Consider the following 21,049-nt stretch of genomic DNA (forward strand, 5'->3'; position numbering starts at 1 on the left):
TATATATATATATATATATATATATATATGTGTGTGTGTATGCGTGTATGCGTGCATGCGTACGTATGTACGTATGTACGTATGTATGCATGCATGCATGTATGTATGTATGTATGAAGGTGTTTTAAACCTTTCCCACACTCTTGCAATATTCTAAACAATGTTTCTAAACTTTAAACGCTCTAAAAGAGCACAACATGTCATGATTTCAGCTCTCTGCTTCCTGACAATTATTTTGGCCACGCCCACTTCTCTGCTGCAGAGCAGAGATGTGGCACGCTGCATGAAGAAACTTCTCCTGCAGCTGTGGGCTGCACACAGGTGCAGTAGGTGCTAAATAATTTAAAATGATTTATTTTAAATAAAAATTCCATGACAATCTTGTGGCTCATCCATCAATCAGCCAGTTGTGTGTCACGTCCTATCTTATTTTGAAAAACTGCGAAAGAGTGAGTCTGTGAAAAACGAACTGCAAAGTAGCAATGGACTACTGTATAGACAATTGTTACAAATAATGCAAAGAGCTGAAAAATATTTGCGGTGATGTGATTTTATCATCTTTCTGCTTTTTCCATGGTCTTGATTTCAAGCAGGCCCGGTCGGATCCGGTCTGAGCAGAGTTGGGCTTGACATTGTCTGGATGTGGCTTTGTGTAATATTACAGTATTGATTGTGCCTTCATGCTTCACGTTTATGTCTACATGTGCACTGTCGTGGCAAAAACAACAGTCATGATTTAAAAAAAACAGCTTAATGATGTAAAAAAAACAAACAAACAAACACTGAGACACTTTTTATTGTCATATCCTGACAACCAAGGATACCAGCTGAAAAAACTGATGAATAAGTTTAATAGAACTGTTTTTCGACTCCATCCATTGTCAGAGGCAGTTTATTGTATTTATTTTTGTTAAAAACAGGGAATTTGACCTGACATCAAATGTAAACAGACTTATACATGAAAATTCTGCAGCATAGATACCTCACCAAATCTTTTTTTTATTATTATTTTGCCCCAACATGCACTTATTCACAGTGTAAGTGCATCTTACTCGCTGCTGATTTTATTTTTACAGTTTATCTTAGTGGTAGACTTCTGTGTCTGTCAAAGTGTTCATTTTTCACTGAGTTTGTATGGAAAACGATCCAACCACAGCTCTTCATCTGCTTTTTTTAATTTTTATTGCAGTACCAGGGTTCTTCTAGGATCAGTCAGTTTCATCTGAATGATTTGATTCAACATGGTCCCAACACTGACCAGATGATTTTTGACTGAAGCTTAAATGCAGCGGTCCCCAAACATTGTTGCACCAAGAACCAGATTTTAAGATAACTTTCAAACTCCAAATATTTTTCACTTTATTGATTTAGGGCTAGTTTTTAAGGTTTGCTTGGATATTACAAGTATCTGAGACTGAGTCGAGACCAGCAAGGAGAAGCAATTGGAAGTGGCCAATTTGCAAACTGCAGAACAAATTCTAAAGATGTTTACAGAGATTGTTTAAAGAAATGTTAACGTGTGCGGTCTTGGTCCCAAATGACCCATGAACTATCTGGAGCTTAGGGACCAGCACTTTATTCTTGTCCTGCATTTCAATTCACAGATCAGATCATTCTCTGCATTTTTGTTTCTGTCTCACTGCAAGGTTGAAATAATCAGCTTGGCCCTGGGCACTTCTCAGTTGTGACACTTGTGAATGCTGCAGTCAGAGGTGGGACTGAATGGACAAACACACTGAGCTCAGGCACAGTTGTGACTTGTGCGCATGCATGTGTGGCATGACTGCGCGCTGTGACGCATCATGAGATTGAAAGGGATCCTTGTTTGGGTGAGTGGGTGGGTTTGTGTGCGCTATGTATTAGTGTGTGTGTGTGTGGAGGGGTCTTACATTTGGAGAGGGGAGGGGGTTAAACCGCCTCTCACATCTGGCTCCACGGCCTCACGAGCTGAAGTTACGTAGAAACATTTCTCCACCTTCGCCCTGAAAGAGTCGGGCTGTGGGCAGGGAGGGGTGCAGATGCTGGATCTGTGTGAGGGGGGGTGGGTGTTATTTCAGATCGGATCACGGACGACAGGACCTAAATCCGCTGCCTCTGCCGGTGCAGGAAGGTGACGCAGAGACCAGGTGGAGCGGAGACTGTACCAAGGCTGCGGGGGTGGAGGGCGCGCGCAGTCCCAGCCGGCGGAGCAAAGAGCGAGCGGACTGGAGGATCGTGCTGGCGCTGGTTCTGTGGACCGGGAATATGCGCAGTCATGACGAGCCCGCGGAGGTGTGCCACTAAGCTCCAGCTGCGGCGCTCGATCAGCGAGCAGCTGCGGGACTCCACGTCCAGGGCTTGGGATCTGCTGTGGAGGAATGTCCGGGAGAGGCGACTCGCAGGTCAGGAAACAGACTCACTGCAGCTCATCTTCTTCTAGTGAACTGCCACCTCCAGAAATGTACTTTCTTTTGGAAAAGATTCAGTTCTGGGGCAGATTTTATTCTCCCTTATTTCATAAATGACATCAAGGACCAAAGTTTATGTCCAGTTTTGGCACACTGCTGCATAGCCCCCAGTAGTGGCGCAGAGCGCCCCTCGGATTATTTTGGGAAGGTCATTGTCAGATTTAGTGCTGGAAACAGCGCAGGCATGCGCTGCGGGAGGGGGTGCAGATGCCACTCATTCATATTTGCTTCTAAATCTGGTGGCAGCGACTCGGTACTCCTTATTTTTGTCAGGTGGTCCATTTAAATATGATTTTTCAGGGAGGCTTTCACACCTTTACTGTGTTTTGGGGGGGGGGTCTGATGTGCGCGCTATGCACCAAGTTTGGAGGGTCAGCCGGTTTGCAGCCCGGATGCGCAGACTCTGCTGTGCGTCACAGAGGGAGGAAGAGGAGGAGAAGCGAGGCAGAGCTGCAGCTGTCTCCCCGCTTTAATGTGATTACAGTGATGTGCACTTCAACAAATTAAATGGAGAACATTCCCACAGACCACCACACTGCCCAGAACAGCTTGAAGAATATTTTTCACTCTGATTTATGCTAGTTATCCTCCTTTCCTTCATTTTCACCTCTTCAACCTGTCCACACTTTCCTTTTTTTCACACACCCCCCAGCTCAAAAACACACAGCTTACAATCTGTCTGGATCAGATTTGGAGATGGAAAAGCTTTAAACTTCCCACATCTGGACTCACAGTTACTTTGCTTTTTCAGCAAAGCCTTCTCCAGTCTGCGAGAGCAGGACAGCCAAGACAAACAAGTGACAACAGCGAATAAAACACACGAAACAAAGTGACTTCGTTTATTCTGATTCATAAATAAATCGCACGAAAACTGTGTGTGAATGCTGCTTTGGCATAACTAAGTTTAGCTTTTAAGTTTAGCTAATTTTGTCCAGCTTGTTCTAAACTCAGTTTCTGCGTCATTAACACATTTTAGCAAGCATTCCATACATTTTTACAGATTTTATTTATTTATTTAGCAGTCCAATTGCAACCTAGAATAAACTGCAGTTGCATGAAAAATGACCTGTTCACCTGAACTTTGTTGTTTCTGGTTCGTGTGTGCACGCGTTTTTGTTTCAGGTTACCTACAGGGACCATTTTTACAAAAAATCATGCAATGTGGGAATCAAATGCTCTTTATGGGGACCAAAGCCAGGTCCCCTTAAGGATAAGTCTTGTTGGGGGGTCAGAGGTTAGGTGTGAATTGCGGATGGGTTAGTGTTGGGCATGTACTAGTAATGGTTAGGGATAGGGTAAGAGTTAGGTTATAGAAAATGAATGGAAGTCAGTGCATAGTCCCCAAAAAGTATGTTTACAAGAATGTGTGTGTGTGTGCGTGCGTGCGTGCGTGCGTGCGTGCGTGCGTGCGTGCGTGCGTGCGTGCGTGTGTGTGTGTGTGTGTGTGTGTGTGTGTGTGTGTGTGTGTGTGTGAAATGAGAGTTGGGTCTGGATTTAGTCGTAATTCTGCAGATTTTTTGGATTAGTAGTGGGGGGTGGAGTCTACCTCTGCCTGCGGGATTTGTGGGTTTTAGTTCCACTGGTGTGGGAATACATCTGTGTGTAAGTGTGTGTGTGTTGGTTTGTTAGAAAGCATAGATGGCGTTAGAGAAAATGTATACAAACGGCTTTATCCATCTGTTGTGGAGCTTTCTTTGCTGCTCTGAACGTCCTCAGCTGACAGCTGATAAATTGTTTATTTGTGGTCAGATTTTTGTTTTTCCATCCTCATCTCAGGGCCATTTGCCTTCAAGTCTACACGGTAAAGTTCAGGGATGGAGAACCCAGCATTGTCCAAAAGCTCATTTAGATCATGTTTGTGCCTCAAGGATGCTGTTTGGCAACATCAGTGTTTAAATCACCACTTTGGATATCATCTTATTACAATAAATTAATTTTATACTGGAAAGACTTTTGATTTGATTGCAAACAATGCTGCTTTTAATAAATTATAAGACATATCAACTAAAGTGCAATGCAACTTTATATATGCCTGTTCAAAGTTAACTAATAAACCACATGTAAACATTTTTTGTGGAATAATTAAACATGCAAAATAACATGATTTAGACAAGCTGGAGTTTGTTTACATTGATGGGAAATTTAGGATTTTATCCAAAGATTTAGTTTATGTCTCCAAGAAATCCAAAGTTTGGAGTCATGCAGTAATTCTTTACAACATTTACAAATGATTATACTTTTGTTTAATGTTGTTCAGACATTTGAAGTGGAGAACTAGATCAATTCTGTCACTTTAAATATATATTTATATATTAGACTCCGGTCCTTCTTGTTGAAACCCACAAAGCGCAGGTATTACATTACTGCGTGCTCACTCTGCTGCTTCAGTTACAGTGCGTGCATCTGTTGGGCTCAATATAACATTACTGTCACCAGACTGTAGTCCGTACACTCAGTCGGGTTTTAGACTTCTTTAAACAGTTTTGGACTGTGCCTCTTTTGTCTGTTCTGAGAAGAAATCATTGCCACAAAGACAATTCTTGATTGCTTCCTTTAAAAGACTAAAGAACATTATTGATTTCCTGGGTTTCCTCAAGAGGGCAGTGTGATCAAATGTAATCATTTGTGTTTTACAACTTCACTGACTGAGCTTTTACTTTTCAAACGACCTATGAGCTCTTTTGTGCTCAGCCTCTTTTTTGTAGCCTCCTTTAAATTTATTCTTGGGATATATTTGGTATAATATTGAACATGTGTTCATGTCTTTGGTCTCAAGTTCCGTGTTGGTGTATAGATGTAGGGGACATTTCTCCGAGGCATTACAGTCCCACTCACCATAGAAACAATGCTCCTTCATGCATTCCCCTGAGCTCTCTCACGCCCTGTACTCTCTATTGTTCTGCTCCTTCCTCGTTTCGCATTAGGATGTGACTGTTGGGATCACTTTTTTCCAGGCGTCCATCCAGCTGATCAGAGGAATGCCCCTCTCAGACATCCACAATATGCTTGAGGGTTCATGTACCAAATAGTTTCCTTGGCAGAGCTTCAGGAAGCGGAGCAGTTTTGTGACCAAATGATGGACCCTTGCTCTGTAAAAAATGAACAGATTGTGAGTTCACCTTCCTCCCGTCTGAGCTGAGCCGTCAGCCTGCATGTGGAAAACTGGCACGGCCATCTACAAGTCAAGTGGTGTGATGAAGCCTGCGTGTTTGTTCGATTTGGAGGAGGGCGGATTGGCTTCCAGTGAGGGCATGTTAGAGGCAGGAATTCACCAAGAATGCTTGCACAATAATTCATCAGCGTCAGCGTGAAGAAGACCTGGATGTTTCTTTCTATGGTTAGTTGCAATGGAAGTTGGAGGCTGGACTGTGACCCTTCTAGATGAGATGGACGCTGCAGTAAACATGGACAGCTTATGAAGTTGCTTATGGAACGAATACTGCAGGGATGGAAAAATCAGGAAAATTCAAGGTGGAAGATGTAACCGGTGCTGAAAGAGCTACTCATCCTGTGGATTTAACCAGTGAGGACAGAACAGGGGATGATGCAAAGAGTTTGGACACAATCGGCAGAGAGGAGAGGCCAGACGCCACAAATAAAACAGAAATTGAGAATATCATCTTGGAGGGCATAGATCAGAGTGCCAAATGTGACAGTAATGACAGTGAGAGTGACGGTGACTGCACCACTGAGAGGACATGCTTGGAGGCCATGACACCTGATGGACAGGACTATTACCTGAGGCTGGGAGACTCCCCCCGACGGCGCTCCGCCCTGCGCCTCTCTCGCATCATTGCTCGCCAGCAGCTGCTGAGGAGGCTGGCACAAGGTAGACCGGGAACGGGTTAGAGCAATGGACTAAAGCAGTCCTCACTTGCTAGGATTTACTTTGTGTCTTTTTATTTGCTTTGATGACCAGTTTAAATTAGGCCTAAACTGTTGGAAGATATTTCAGGGGGAAAAAAGATAAAAATTAGAATTTTTAAACAAGTTAAAATTAATCTGGTAAAACCAGCTGCTAGACAAATGTTCTTTGAGTGACTTTTCTCTTCTGGTTGAAGTCACATCTCCTGCTCAGACCGGGCTGCTCCTAGCTATTTTAAACCATAAAAATGAGAGAGAAATAATTCAGATAACAGCCTTTTTATATGAAATTGTTAGCCATTTGTTAAGGAGTTTCACATTTTGGGCTTATGAGATAAGATAAGATAAGATAAGATAAGATAAGATAAGATAAGATAAGATAAGATAAGATAAGATAGAAGTTTATTGATCCTGCAGGAAATTGTTGTGCCAGAGTTTCAGTACGAAGGAACATACACAAGGTATAAAAAATAACAGAAAATATTAAAAAATAAGAAGAATAAGAATAATTCGGCTACAGCAGTGGCCGTTCATGAAAAAAGCAACAAGGTCTTACAAAATAAATTAATTTTATATTAAAAAAGGGCTATTTTTTCATTCGTTCAAACTTTATTTAGACAGGTTAATCCCATTGAGCCTCGGGGACTCATTTACAAGAGAGATTTGAATTTTAACAAAGAATGATGACAACAGTGTACAACAATGACAACAACAGACAATCATAAAAAATAAAAAATTCAATAGACAACCATAAAGGAAGTGTACAAATTTATTTATTTATTCACAATTAAAAGGATAATTCAAAGGAAAAGTAGTGAAAAAACAGCTAGATTGTAAGGCAGTGTACAATACTAAAAACAGGAGCATGTCTGCATTGGTTTTTGCCAGGAACTTAACAAAACCATCGCAGACATGTTCCTGTTTTTGTGTCTCATAGTGAGAACTGGCTAGTCCAGGTATATATGCAGAGAGAACCAGAAGGCAGCTGTGGTTCTTGCCTTGATGTAAAGCTTAGAAAAGCAGTGCCTCTTAAAATGAATTACTGTGAATAAGAGAAAAAGTGTGCAGGTGTAAAAAAAAAAAAAAAAAAATTGAAATTCATTAACCAATTTGGGTCCAGATAAATCTACACTTTGGTCTGAATCGAGACTTCAGTCCACCATTTAAAGACCAGAACTGTAAAGATTAGAAAAGTTGTGCCAAACCTTTTGTTGCAGTTTGCCCACCTACCAGTTAAAGCTTCATTTGGATTCAGATCTTGACCTTGGTCCATCAATGGGGACCCCTGTGCTACAGAATACAACATTTCAGTCTATAGTAACAACCTGCTTATCCTCTGTTGTAGTGTTGTTTTAAAGTCTTTGTTATTTAGATTGTAACTTGACCAAGAAGGAGACCGCTCTGAATCAGATATGTCTTTCATAACTATGAAAGCAGTCACACTTTATAGAGGGCCTGAGTGTTATTGCTTGTCTGTGTTTCGCCTTCCTAACTGGTCACTTCCTTTACTTCCTGTCACATGACTCACGTTTCCCAAAGTAAACACAAAATCGGACAGAGCGTTGGAGAAAATGTAAGCTCCTCACTGAGTTTATTGTAAAAGAGGATGCAGTAGGTCTTCTTCCAGATGCTTTTGTGATGTATGATTGATTTAAGCAAATAATAAAAACACATTAAAGATTTGTTGTGTTAACCCAGCCCTTTTGATAATAAAAAAAAAAACAAGTTCCATTAAATCTGCCAAATGCTGAATATGTGCAGGTGAAATATGGCAGGAATGTTGATAAAGAAACATGTTAGCATGTTTCTGCATGCGCTGCGTGACTGTATGGCTTCTTCAACTTCCACTCCCTGTTTCTTAGATACACCCTTTTCTTTTTTCACCCTCTTTGCCACACGTATGCACACACATATATGCATAGATACACCATTAACTATCATAAATACCGTTATAATAAATAATTCATACATTTATACATTGTGTATATATTTCAAACATAACATGTTTATACCCATGCACACTCAAATACAAGCACATAATGATGAAGCCCTCCGGATAGAGGGCGAAATGTCTTTCCACTAAAAAGAAACTGTCCAGATGACCCGATTGACCATTATTAGATTTTGTACCTGGATGACTGAGCATGAACTTTGATGTCTTAAACACAATCCCTCTTTTCACAGCTTACTTTCCAATCAGTCCATTTTATATCCTCCTATTAAAGCCCTTTTGTATCTGCTCTTATATGTTTTAAGTGTTACACTCCTTTATTGCTGTATCAATACTGCTCCACAGTTTCACTCCACATACTGTTATGCACAAACTTTTAAAAGTTGTGTTGGTCATTGGTTGTTTAAAGTTTAAATTCCCTCTTAAAAAATATACCCCATCTTTTACTGTAAATAGCTCTTATATACTTAATGGCAGTAGATTATTTCTTGCTTTAATTAATCACTGAACAGGTTGAAAATTTACCCTGTCCATAAATTGTAGAATTTTTTTTATTGGAAAACCAAACCATTTGTATGAGCTTGATATCCTGTGTGGTTCATCATTCTTATAGATATTTTTTGTAACGTGCATAACTTTTGTAGGTGTTTCCTTAAACTGCAGTACACTAACACAGATGTGGTAAAACAGGAACATAGTAAAGAGTGTGCTTTGTATTGTTTTTTAATTTAAAATATACCTGGTTTTGCTCATTACTCCTATTGTTTTTGCAACTTTTTAGCTCAGATACCTTATGTGAGATTTCCAGCTGGGTTTGCAATCTATTAAAATAAGAAAAATAAGAAGTGATATTCAAATACCCATTCTATATTTACATAATCAATTTTCAGCTTAATGTCTATATTAGTTTTCCAATTTTCCAAAAAGCATCAATTTGTCTAGACTTGTTTTTAATGAACAAATATTTAAATTTACTCATTTCCCTCTCAAGCATTTCTAAAAGCAGCTGCAGGTTGTCCCCAGTGCACAAAACATTTGTGTCGTCCACAAAAACGATTAACTTCAGTAATTTAGATACCTTACAGATATCATTTATGTACAGTATGAAAAGCTTTGGCCCCAAAACAAATCCTTGAGGGACACCACAATTAATGTCCAAGCATGATGATCCATGGTGTCCCATTTGTACAAATTGTTTCCTATCAGTAATAAAGCTTTTAGTCAGTCAAGAACCACCTCTCTGACCCCATACCTCACCATTTTGTTAATTAATATATCGTGATTCATGGTATCATATGTTTTGTAAGTCAATTAAAACTCCAACTGTAAATTATCTTCTGTCTACACAGTAGATATGTTTTTTATTAATTATGTAAGTGGTGGTGGATCTTGAGGATCTAACCCCATACTGAGTATCCATCCATCCATTATCTTTACCTGCTTTTTTCTTTCCGGGTCACGGGGGTCACTGGTGCCCATACCTAGCAGTCACTGCGAGAGGTGGAGGACACCCTGGACAGGTCTCCAGTCCATCACAGGGACACATGGAGACAAACGAGACAAACAACCATTCACACTCTCACGCACACCTAGGGACAATTTAGAGTTACCAATCTGTCTAACATGCATATTTTTTGGTCTGTGGGAGGAAACCGAAGTACTCGGAGAAAACCCACACATGCACAGATAGAACATGCAAACTCCACCCAGAAAGGCCCCGACTGGGATCTGATCCAGCTATCTTCTCGCTGACAGGCGGCAGGTCTACCAACTAACTGAGCCTCCATGCATACTGACTATTCATTATCATTTTACACTGGTCTTAAAGTTGACCAATTTTATACACAGTTTTTCAAGTATTTTTCAGAATTGTGATAATAATGATTCTGGTGGCCCTATGATGGACTTGAGACCTGTCCAGGGTGTACCCCGCACCTCGCACAGTGATTGCTGGACATGGGCACCGGCGACCCCCCATGACCCAACATGGAAGAAGCGGGTAAAAGATAATGGATGGATGATTCTGGTCTGTAATTAGTGAACAACTGTTTATCTCCTGCTTTATTTAACAGTATAACTTTAGCTACCTTTATTCTTTCTGGAAATGCACCAGATTAAAGATATGGTGCAGTGGCACAACAATTCCTATAATTACTTTCTTAACTAAATACGTCAGTGTCTGCTGAAGTTATATTCTTACATTTCACTCCATTGTCCATCTTGTCTAAAATAATCAAATCCAAATTTTTTCCTTCCAATTCTTCCTCATCACATGTTCCTCCCATGGTTCTTATGTCTTTGGCTAAATTTGGACCCACATCCACAGAGAATTTGTTAAACTGTTCCACCACCTCCTGAACGTTTGCAATTTCCCCCCCACTTGTGAAATGATCTGTGTAATTTGTATAATTTAAAATAGTACATATTGCTTTAGTATTATACTTATTATCATCTAATAAGCAGGTATAATAACCCTTTCTACATGTCCTTATAATTATTATTTATTTATTTTTATATTTGTTATTTGGGCATGGCATGGTGGCTCAGTTGGTAGACCTGCTGCCTCTCAGTGAGAAGGTTGCCGGATCAAATCCCACAGCCACTGCTGGATATCAGCCCCAGTGACCCCCGTGACCCAAAAAGGAAGAAACGAGTAAAGATAATAGATGGATGGATTTTTTTTTTATCCATGTATTCCTTGATCTCAAAATGACTTGCAAAATTTACTTTCATCTGAAAAGAACACTTTTTATCACTGAGCAACAGTCCAGTTCTTTTTCTCCTCAGCCAGGAAAGACACTTCTGACCTTGTCTCTGGTTCAGGAGTGGCTTGACTTGAGGAATGCAGCATTTGTAGCTCATGTCTATATCTGTGTATAGTGAGCATGAGTTTCAAATATAGAACTTTATTGCAATATTCTGATTTTCTGAGACACTGAATGTTGTTTTTTCATTATTTGTAAGCCACATTCAACAACATTACAAGAAATAAAGGCTTGAAATATTTCACTAAGTGTAATGAATCTATAGAATAGTTTCACTTTCTGAAGTACCTGACAAAATATATTGAACTGTTTCACGCTTTTCTAATTTATTTTGCTGAACCTGTATTTTTGTCATATGCTGGGAAACAGAACCCATAAAAACAGACAACTCCTCAGGGCAGGCAGGACTATTTTAGGTGTTTAATGAATAAAAAAAAAAAAGTCAAACTGGGGCCCGGGAACAGAACACGTGGATGACGAGGACCTGATGAAGATGAAGGAAATCGAAGAGCTTACATGGACTGGGGCGGGCGATTAATGAGAAGATGCAGGTGAGCAGGAACTGTTTTGTTCCTGATAGAACAAATCTGTGTGAAACTACCAAATCAAGCTGGTGACAACAGGACTAAATTATCTAACTACAAACAACTGAAAAACTCGGAAAAACAAATAACCCCCAAATCCAAAGCCAATTCAAGGGACACAGTAACAATAAGGTGTCACATGCAAACAGCACTTTACATGCAGGCTGAAGCCATTTGAATGCATGTGATATTTTTTGTAACCCTGTCTGCTGGAGAAATAATATCACAGACTTTGACCTTCAGTCCGTCTGTCTTATTTGATTCACATGAAGGCCATGAACACTCATCATAATCCTAATGTATAATAATAAACAAAAACAATATACACCCGTTTTTCCATTTCTCTAATATGTGTCTGTAAACCCTCCTCAGCTCATGCTGCACAGACAGTCTGTGTCTGAACCGGCACTGATTTCATGTCGGGCTTGATTCTGTTTTATGGAGCATTCCTGGGGGCAGGATGGATGAAACACATGAGACAGGACAGGCACAGGCTCTTTTTTTTTTACGTCTCTTCCTCCCTTTTTCTCCTGTCGCTCCTCGTCTTCTTCAATGCTTTTAATTTTTTTAAACTTTAAACATAAATGACCAAATGATTTTGCGTCTGTGAGGAGATGGCTGCTCTCCAGGCAGGCTCTGTGCTCGTCTCTAATCTGCATCACTTATCTCCTCTAGACATCGGGTTCAACCGCTGACACTGATTTTAATGAGCAACATTTACAATTAATACAGTAAATAACAACATACTCTCTAAAAACACTCAAATTTTGCATTTTATTTCCCCATTTTGTTTTATTTTCACAAAATTTTCTTGCAGATTAATTACACTACTTTTTTAGCCTTTCATATATAAATATGGGACTTGTTTTTCATGTTTTGATACTTTCAGTGATACTTTCAGCTAGCCTTTTTCTACTTTTAGCTAATGTTTTGCTGTTTTTAGCTAGTGTTTCAGACTCTAAAGCAAATTTAATTAGTCATTTCCATCTAGCATACACGCATTCTCAGCAAAACAGGCAGATTTTCTAGTGCTCCTCTTCACTGCTGCTTGTATCCGTCGGTGCATCTTGGTGCAACAATTACCCCGCCTGACATGCTGGAACTTCCTGCCGCTGCTGTTCTTAGTCCACATGCCACTCATGGGAAATTCTAAGCAGGAAATGATGTCATGTGTGGCTCTTTAGGGTCCCTGGGACCCAGCAGTCGGTGGCCATAAGAGAGAGAAAAATGTTCCACATTGTCAAGATTAGCGGCACTGGATAAAGGGCAGGAAATGAAGGGCAGAGGGAAGAACTTTGATTGAAAAAAGCTGCGAGGACATTAGGGTGCTCGTGTTATGCCTATTATGTAAGAGTTGTTGGCACATGTGTTATCTACCCCTTTGAGAACCCCACAGAGAACCAAAGTCATAATCTACCACACGTTCGAACTCGAACACACCAACCATCTGCCTTTCTCTGCTGTAGCTCCATTGTCTCCATGCCTGTTGTTCCATATTCAGCCACAGCGGGGCTGCAGCGCCACGAAACAGGGAAATGCACAGTTGACAGCTTGGATTAGCTCTCTCTGACTGTGTGCATTGTGGTGTTTTGTGTCCTACTTATAGCACTGTTTGTGTACTAATTAATCTCTTGATTAAATTCTACACAGATGAATAGCAGTGCTTTTGTTCCCACACTGTCAGGAGATTAGCCACTTTTTTTTTCTGCACAAACAAAAACAAGCAAACTGTCATGAAGCGTGCCATTTTGTGCATTTCAAGCAATAACTTCAAACCAACATAGAAATGTACCTGTGTGTTACATTTTGTGTGTAATGTCTGTATGTAACGTTGCACAGGTTGAGCTAAAACTAATGAGCTTACTGGTTTTAGTGTTCCACAAGTGAAATGACTGAAAGGCTGGCGTCGCATTTAAGCAAATATGCAAACTAGAAACATTTACCGTAGCATGCTTGGATGTGTGAAGACAAATTAAAACATAACATTTGAAATAATCTGAAACTGATGTGTTTCTGCAAAAAACTAGGAATAGAATAAGGAAAAACTAGAAATAACATAAACAGAAGATTACCCCCAAAAAAGTATAAAAAACTACAGGCAAACTAAAAAAAACACACAGGGTTACAAAGCGGGGGGACAAAATTTAAAACTTGGTCCAAGCCAAGAACCAATTTCAATTCAATTCAATTCAGTTTATTTCTATAGCACCAAGTCACAACAGGAGTCATCTCAGGGCACTGAACAGAAACATTCATATGAAAATAATAATTTAACATTATTTATTTATCTGAGGAGCAGACTGCTTTGAATTTAACTCCATCACAGCACTCTCATCTTGAGCAAGCATGAAGGTGACAGTGGAAAGGAAAAACTCCCACATGAGGAAGAAACCTTTAGCAGAGCCAGGCTCAGGACAAGTGACCATCTGCTTGGACTGGCTGGGTTTGAGAAGAACAGGAAGGAGGAACAGATACACAATGGCAGGTCAAGAATCGCATGTTGAGATGGAAATAGTATCAAATGAAAACTATTCAATTGTAACAATTCAATTTAAGAAATCTTCCAGTAGTCTAAGTCTATGGCAGTATAACAAGCCAGCCCTAACTATAGGATTGATCAAAAAGGAAAGTCTTCAGCCCAGTCTTAAAACTGAACAATGTGTCAGCCTTGCGGACAGAAACAGGAAGTTGGTTCCACAAGAGAGGAGCCTGATAACTGAAAGATCTTCCTCCCATTCTGCTCTTGGAAACTCTAGGAACCACAAGTAAGCCTGCAGTCTGAGAGTGAAGTGTTCTGTTAGGAAGTATGGAACAATACGATTTTGAATATAAGATGGAGCTAGGTTGTTGAGAGCTTTGTAGAAGTAAGATTTTGAATTTAATTCTGAATTTGACAGGGAGCCAATGGAGAGAAGCTAAAACTGAAGCGATATGATCTCTTTCAGTCGATTCATTAACTCAAGCCAGATAGTCGACAACTTTTCTTGGTTGCAGGTTCATCAACAAGACTGTGATCGGTCTCAGTTGACGTTCTCTGTTGCTCTTTTCACATCAAAATTAAGGATTACTGAAAAATGTAACCTTTTTTCTGGCTTTTAAGTTAGCAAACAGTAAGGAGATGTCTGCACGACATGAAGTGTTTATCAGTTTTTAAGCCAAAAGAGAAGTAATAAAAATATTTTACATTCAAAATTTCATCTTGGGGGGCCAGATATGATGTTCACAAGGGCCAGATTTGGCCCACGAACCTTGAGTTTGACACATGTGCACTACTTCATTGCGTAAAGCTATAGCAATAACTGTCTACCATGTTGGCCTATTAGGAAAACATGACTCAGTTAAATTTTGATGAAACACCAAGAAAGTTTTCATTGAAAGTACCTCTGACAACAATCCAATTCAAGATGGCCGCTACAATGAATCAAATTAGCGAATTCAAAAATGGCTATCGCTCAGTCTGTTGCACAGATTTTAAGCTAACGTTTGACATGATAGTGTCTGCAAGTCATTCCTAACACAGGCTCTGAGCACAAGTCTGTGGATATTGTTGTTTTTAAGGTTTGACCAAACTGGTGACAGTGTCCTTAAGGCGGTGGGTCACATTCATTTTTTTAATGGAATGGTAGGCCTTTAATTTGCTCCTTTTTATTTTTTTTATCTAAAGAGTTGAGTGAATTTTAAAATCTGACACTGAGTAAATAAACAAGTTGTGTGGAATGCCGTCCTCTCTGTGGTTTTCCCACAAGGCCGTCCATCCTCCCCACCCCTTCGGCCTTCTGACTATCTCATCCTTTTTGCATTCCCTGACTCACTGGGGGCAACATCTGGGCTACTTAAAATGTCTTGTGTGTGTGTGTGTGTAGCCTACTGTATGTGTGTGAGCACACTGAATTCTCACACACATTTAAGCTTCTGCTCTCCATAGACATATGAAGTGAGGGTTTAGTGGTGGTCAGCTTTGGCCCTCGAGGGTCCGGCTGATGCAAACAGCAGCTAAAATGGGTCATTTCCTGCGTGGACCTGACAAGCCCACAGATGTTCTGGTGCCGGCATAGACTTTCCTGTAGGAGCTAATGGGGGATCGGGAGACTTGTTTTCACTGGAAAACAGAAAGTGTCAGAGGGAGTGTTTTGTTTTACAAAAAAGATTGTGAGGGAGTGAAGGTAAAGGAGAGAAGGAGGGGAAAACGCAGAAAAGCAAGTGTTAAAAAAGTTTGAGTGGATTTATAGATGAAAGGGAAGGAAACGAGACCAAGTTGATGAAGAGGAATCATTTAGGAATTTCAAACTAAAGAGGGAAGTCAGAACAGAGAGATATTGTGGATCCTAACAACGATGAAAGTGAGAGAGAGGAGGTTGAGTAGAAAATTAGAGGGGAGAGGAACCCTGCATGCAGCAGGCTGGAAGAAGGAGGCAGAGCTGTAAACACATGGGAACACGAAGAGGAAAGTGCTGAATCGTTGATGGAAAGAGATCGGATGGATGTGTCGCAGAGTCACAGGAGCATCTCCAACTCCTCACCATGAGAGGTTCCAGTAAGTTTGAATAAGAAAAATGTCGCTGAGAAGCTTCTATTTCCCGACTCCTTTCGTTTAGTTTCAGAAAAAGGTTTTCGCCGTCGTCCCTGGTGTTGCTTCACATGCGATTTAGAGAACAGAGCTATGAGAGGAATGTTGGAAAAGGAGATGTAATTGCTAGATTGTGGTGACAGTGTCATTTCCTCCAACTCTTGTCATCTCTGACGGCGACGACAGGAACGTTTTTCTTTTTTTGCTCAGCTGTAATTTGCTAAACTTGTGAATGTGACAAGAGAGAGTGAATGAGTGGGTGTTGGCAGACTTCTGACATGTGCACCGTGTGACTGAGTGTCTAAAAGGACGTGTTATAGTGTATTTCAAGTATTCTGATGCATGCGCAATAATCCAGGTAGAAAAATCTAACAAAGTTAAGTCAGGTCCTCTGGATGGATTAAAAAAAACAAAAAAACTTGTTGAAACGTTTCATCTTTAATCCAAAAAACTTTGTCAGTCTAAGGAGCTGCATTAAACTCAGTCTTATACTGTAAATAGTACCTTCTCATCTTGGATCAACCAGTTAGCTGGTGACAGCCAAAACTAGCTGTTCACATGATAAAGGAGGACCATCAGCCTAACAACTGATCGTTAGTGCTCTGATGAGTGATACTAGCAATAACAGCATTGTAAGAGGGGGGACAGTTGAACACGGAGGCCTCCGCCCCTGTTTAATGATGGACAGGTTCTCTCCACAAAGATGGCCTCCTTCACTCCTCTCTCAAACCATCGTTCCTCTCTATCAAGGATATGAACATCTTCATCCCTGACAGAATGACCTGACATAACTTTGTTAGATATTTAAAGTACTGTAATCAAGTTTTTTTTATTCTACTGAAGTATAATAAATATGCCTTTGTGGCAGACTGCTAGTAACAATTACTTAAAGGAACTCTGGCTTCTTGGAAGCAACACTAAGAGTGACACAAGACTTGCAGTGTTTTCTGAACTTGTATTTTGCTGCTTAGAAACTAAACAGTTGGATGTCACCAGTTTATTCATGTCCTTGTCAGCACAAAAAGCATTATCTGCTCATAAAAAGAAGCACACACACCCGTACACACATTCAGAGCTGCCACTGTAAGATGTGCGCAATACATATGTTAGTGGAAAAAAGCAGTAAAACAGAAGCCTGTAAAATGTCTCGGGGTGCTGGCGGCAGGGCTTAATGGGTTGTGGTTCAGCGTGGAAGGCCTGTTTACGTTTACCCATTACGAACTATGTGTGTCTGTGTGGATATAATTTGTGATTACAGAATAAACAGAGTTTTTTTTTTTTGCTATATAATGTGGCTGATTTCTATCATTTTCTGTTTCATCATTCTAATGATTTTCCAGAGGAAAATATATCTCAATATGTATCCTCTTAATACAGTATGTATGTATAGGGATGAACTATTTAACACTTAGTACTTTTGTCTTGATGCATGCTCAATAATCCAGGTAGATTAATCTAACAAGGTTAAATCAGGTCTTCTGGACGGATTCTTCTTAACTTTATGTTTTTTATCCAAAAGTCTTCTTCAGTCTGTGGCGCTGCAACTAACTCAGTCTTATAAATAGCAAACATAGTACTTTTGTTTTGAAAATGTTTCCATTGTAATGTAAAATGGAGTTTATATGGGCTACAGACAGATGCCTAAAACGTCAGAACAGATGTGTGGATTAGGAATGATGCACTACTTTTTTTTTTTTTTTGCTTACAGAGATTGAGGCTAAGGAGGCTTGTGATTGGCTTCAAGCAGCAGGATTTCCACAATACGCTCAGCTCTATGAAGGTAACACACACAAACACACACACTCGAGTGGCTAGAGCCCAGCTTTTATGCAGCGGCCTTGTTTCATACAAAATAAATCTTTTGAAGCCTGTTTTGTTTACTGTCTATATTCAGTTTTCTTTCTTTGCCTTATTTTTTTATCATTTGTTTCTTTCTTCCTGCCGTCCCTCCATTTTTCCATCACCCATCTTCTGGACCGCTGCATTCTATTTCCAGGCTTCAGTTCCTCTCTAGAGGGAGGGGTCATGGGAAAGGCCTTTTTATCACTGCTGGGATTCTCATGGCTTCTCATTCTCCCTCTTTTTTTTTTTTTACTCCCCACCTTTTTTCCTTGTAATCAGCAACATTTTCTCTCTGACCCATCTCTTTATTAAAATGTGACTTCCTATTCTTTATTGGTCTCTCTCCCATCCTGCAGCCCTCTCGCTGCTCATCTTGGTCTTATCTCTGTAAGCCTACAAGCGTTTGCTCATGTGATGGTCATCGGGTCTCATATACTTGAAGAATAAACAGGAAATGGCTCCAGTAAAAAGAGACCCTTAAAATCCAGCAGTCTTTCTTTAGCAGAACAAGTAATGCTGTTCTGAGGAAAGGTTTAGATCCAACAATGTCAGGTTGTAGATATTTGCTGCCTTCACACACAAGAATTAGCAGAATAAAAACACACAAACCATTTTTGCAATGTGTTTAAATTGTGTTAAAGGGATTGGTCCGATATTTGGCGACAGCAATCAATATCTTACCTGTTATAGATTGCTCTTGGCACAACTTCCGTTTGAAGAAATAAGCTGTGTTTTTTAAAAGTCCACTCATAGTGCCATAAAAAGTCAACTATTCTGTACAGGTGCTTAACATATATCGCTCTAGATACCATAATGCTTTACTGCCTACGCGGACACGGCATGCTAACTGAAGCTAATGCTAACATCAGCAGCTCATTATTGTGATTTTCAAATTGACTTTAATTATCTAGACATTTCTCTTGTAAAGTGTGTTGCCTCCTCCTCTGTTTGAGCTGTGGGGTTTAAAAAAAATTAACATGTGAGCTGAAATTATATTTTAAAACATTTCAGTCTAAATGTAAATGTGTTAGCATCATGTTGTAAACCACAATGTGAACTACTATAAAGCTATGTGGCTTATTTGTATTATTTAGGCACAAACTTTATTTGTTTGTTTGTCAGTGTTACAGACAGATGATATTTACATTTTCTCAACCAAAACTAGTGAAATTATGTTTATCACTTCAGATTCAGGTCTCTATTTAAGCATAACTTGCAGAGTTATATTTATGTAACACCTGACTGTGAATACTTGGCACACCTTTATGAAGTAGGCTGCCTTCCAGTAGTATTCAAAATGTTAAAACACTGCACTCTCCCCTATAGCTGCCCGCTGCTTCACCTGGGTGTATCCCAGGTGTGATGGGTTAAATGAAGAGAACCAATTTCACCATTGCATAGGAACATACAATGATGACAACACATAGCACTTTACTTATAGCCTCTATATAGTGACAACAACAGACCGAGTTAGTGAAAGAGGGAACGAGCGAACATTTTGAACAGTGCTGTAGAGTTTAATTCTAGCTGGACTGATGAGCTGATGGCTAATCTGAACAGGAGAGACCATATAGTAGTGTGTTGTTAACACCATAAAACAACTTCAATCTCAAAAATTATTTCAGTGGTTCTTGCAAACATTACTTTGCAAACCTTTTAAGCCACTGTTTATTTCCATTACACCATTTTTCTGGCAGAAATAGCTGCATAGAATTACTCCAGCGAGCTACTAATACACTTTTAAATGTGTTGCAAAATGAAACTTTTTTTTTTCCAGAAGTGGTTGTTCAAAGTGTCATTTATATATATTAATTGTTTATAATCTTTAAGCAAAACCCCATTTCAAAAGATCTGAGCTTTCCTTTTAAATGTGGGGTTTGAAATGTGTATGTGCTTGGTAAAACTTTAAATGTCAGGCCCTAACCGTGGAGGCAGCAGCTGCACCACACTCCAGACTTCATTAACCAGCTGAGACAACATTCATCTCCTGTCACGCGTCATTCAGTCATGACTAACAAGCCTATTCCTTTTTTCTCTTTGCCACAGATTCCCAATTTCCAATCGATATTTCCTCAGTCAAAAGGGACCATGACTTCCTGGACCGGGACCTGGTTGAGCCTTTGTGTCGGTAAGGACACGTTCCACACCCTTCCAGTGCATGTGCAACAGCAGTCATTTTTTCAAAGTCATCTCTGTTCAGTACATCAACTTGTCCCCACTCCCTGGTGCTAACAGGAGATGTCTGACTCCCACCCTTAATAAATCCCCCAGAAACCCAGGTTTTGATCTGGTCACCACCCCTCCCTTCTGTCACACTCTGATCTTCCATTCAAAGAGAAGAGACCCTCAGGGGGGCAAAATATAGAGGGGTGTGGCTGGGTGAGGGCAAGAGGGGAAGGAGTGATGGGATGCCAGCATATTTCTGCTGATGGCTTTTAGAGTGTTCCACACACCCCTGGGACCTAATTCTTGCATTTCCTGTTCTTATTCAAATATTTCTCTTCTGTTCTTGAACATTTACCCCCTCCTAATTATTTTTTTTCTTGCTTTGCTGTCAACACTTGCCTCTCCATGGGTGTGGTAATTACAGCAATGATAATTCCACAGCTGTATTTCAAGAGAATACACATAGTATTTATATACTTTATATATTATACTTTATTCATATACTTTAAGCATACATACATACTTAGCATACTTTAAAGAAAGACATCACCCACCGCCTTTTATGAGTCTTAAACTGAGATCAAATGATGGAGAGAAGGAAAGGTTTTAGCAAATTTGGTCAAACTTTGTAAACTATGTTGCGATTATACTTTTTTTTTATTATTATTATTATTATTATTATTATTATTAGATCTGTTAGCACTTTTTCTTTTCTGCTTTTGCTGTTTTCAGTTTTGTGTTTGTTACAACTGATTACCTGTAGCAACCATCTTTAACCAGACTAGTTAATCAGTTATAGACGCACATCAAATGATTACTGCAAACTTTACAATATCAAGGTCAATGTTCAAGGTCAATGTTTG

General features: G+C 39.8%; 1 protein-coding gene across 2 annotated transcripts in view; it reads left to right on the forward strand.

Annotated features, from left to right (window-relative positions):
• LOC119420003 (stAR-related lipid transfer protein 13) overlaps window positions 1-21,049 on the forward strand; it is a 75,259-nt gene that overhangs the window by 42,212 nt on the left and 11,998 nt on the right. Inside the window, exons 1-3 of one of the 2 annotated variants that reach the window (XM_037687371.1) lie at window positions 2,189-2,381; window positions 17,887-17,958; window positions 20,067-20,148. In XM_037687371.1, coding sequence (XP_037543299.1) covers window positions 2,255-2,381; window positions 17,887-17,958; window positions 20,067-20,148 — 281 coding nt within the window. In that variant the 5' untranslated portion in view covers window positions 2,189-2,254. Of the gene's footprint in view, window positions 1-2,188; window positions 2,382-17,886; window positions 17,959-20,066; window positions 20,149-21,049 lie in introns of those variants that run through there. The other variant, XM_037687370.1, reaches the window with a different exon arrangement.

Source organism: Nematolebias whitei, chromosome 14, assembly GCF_014905685.2.
Source record: "Nematolebias whitei isolate Nwh7 chromosome 14, NemWhi1, whole genome shotgun sequence".
Classification (NCBI taxonomy): domain Eukaryota; kingdom Metazoa; phylum Chordata; class Actinopteri; order Cyprinodontiformes; family Rivulidae; genus Nematolebias; species Nematolebias whitei.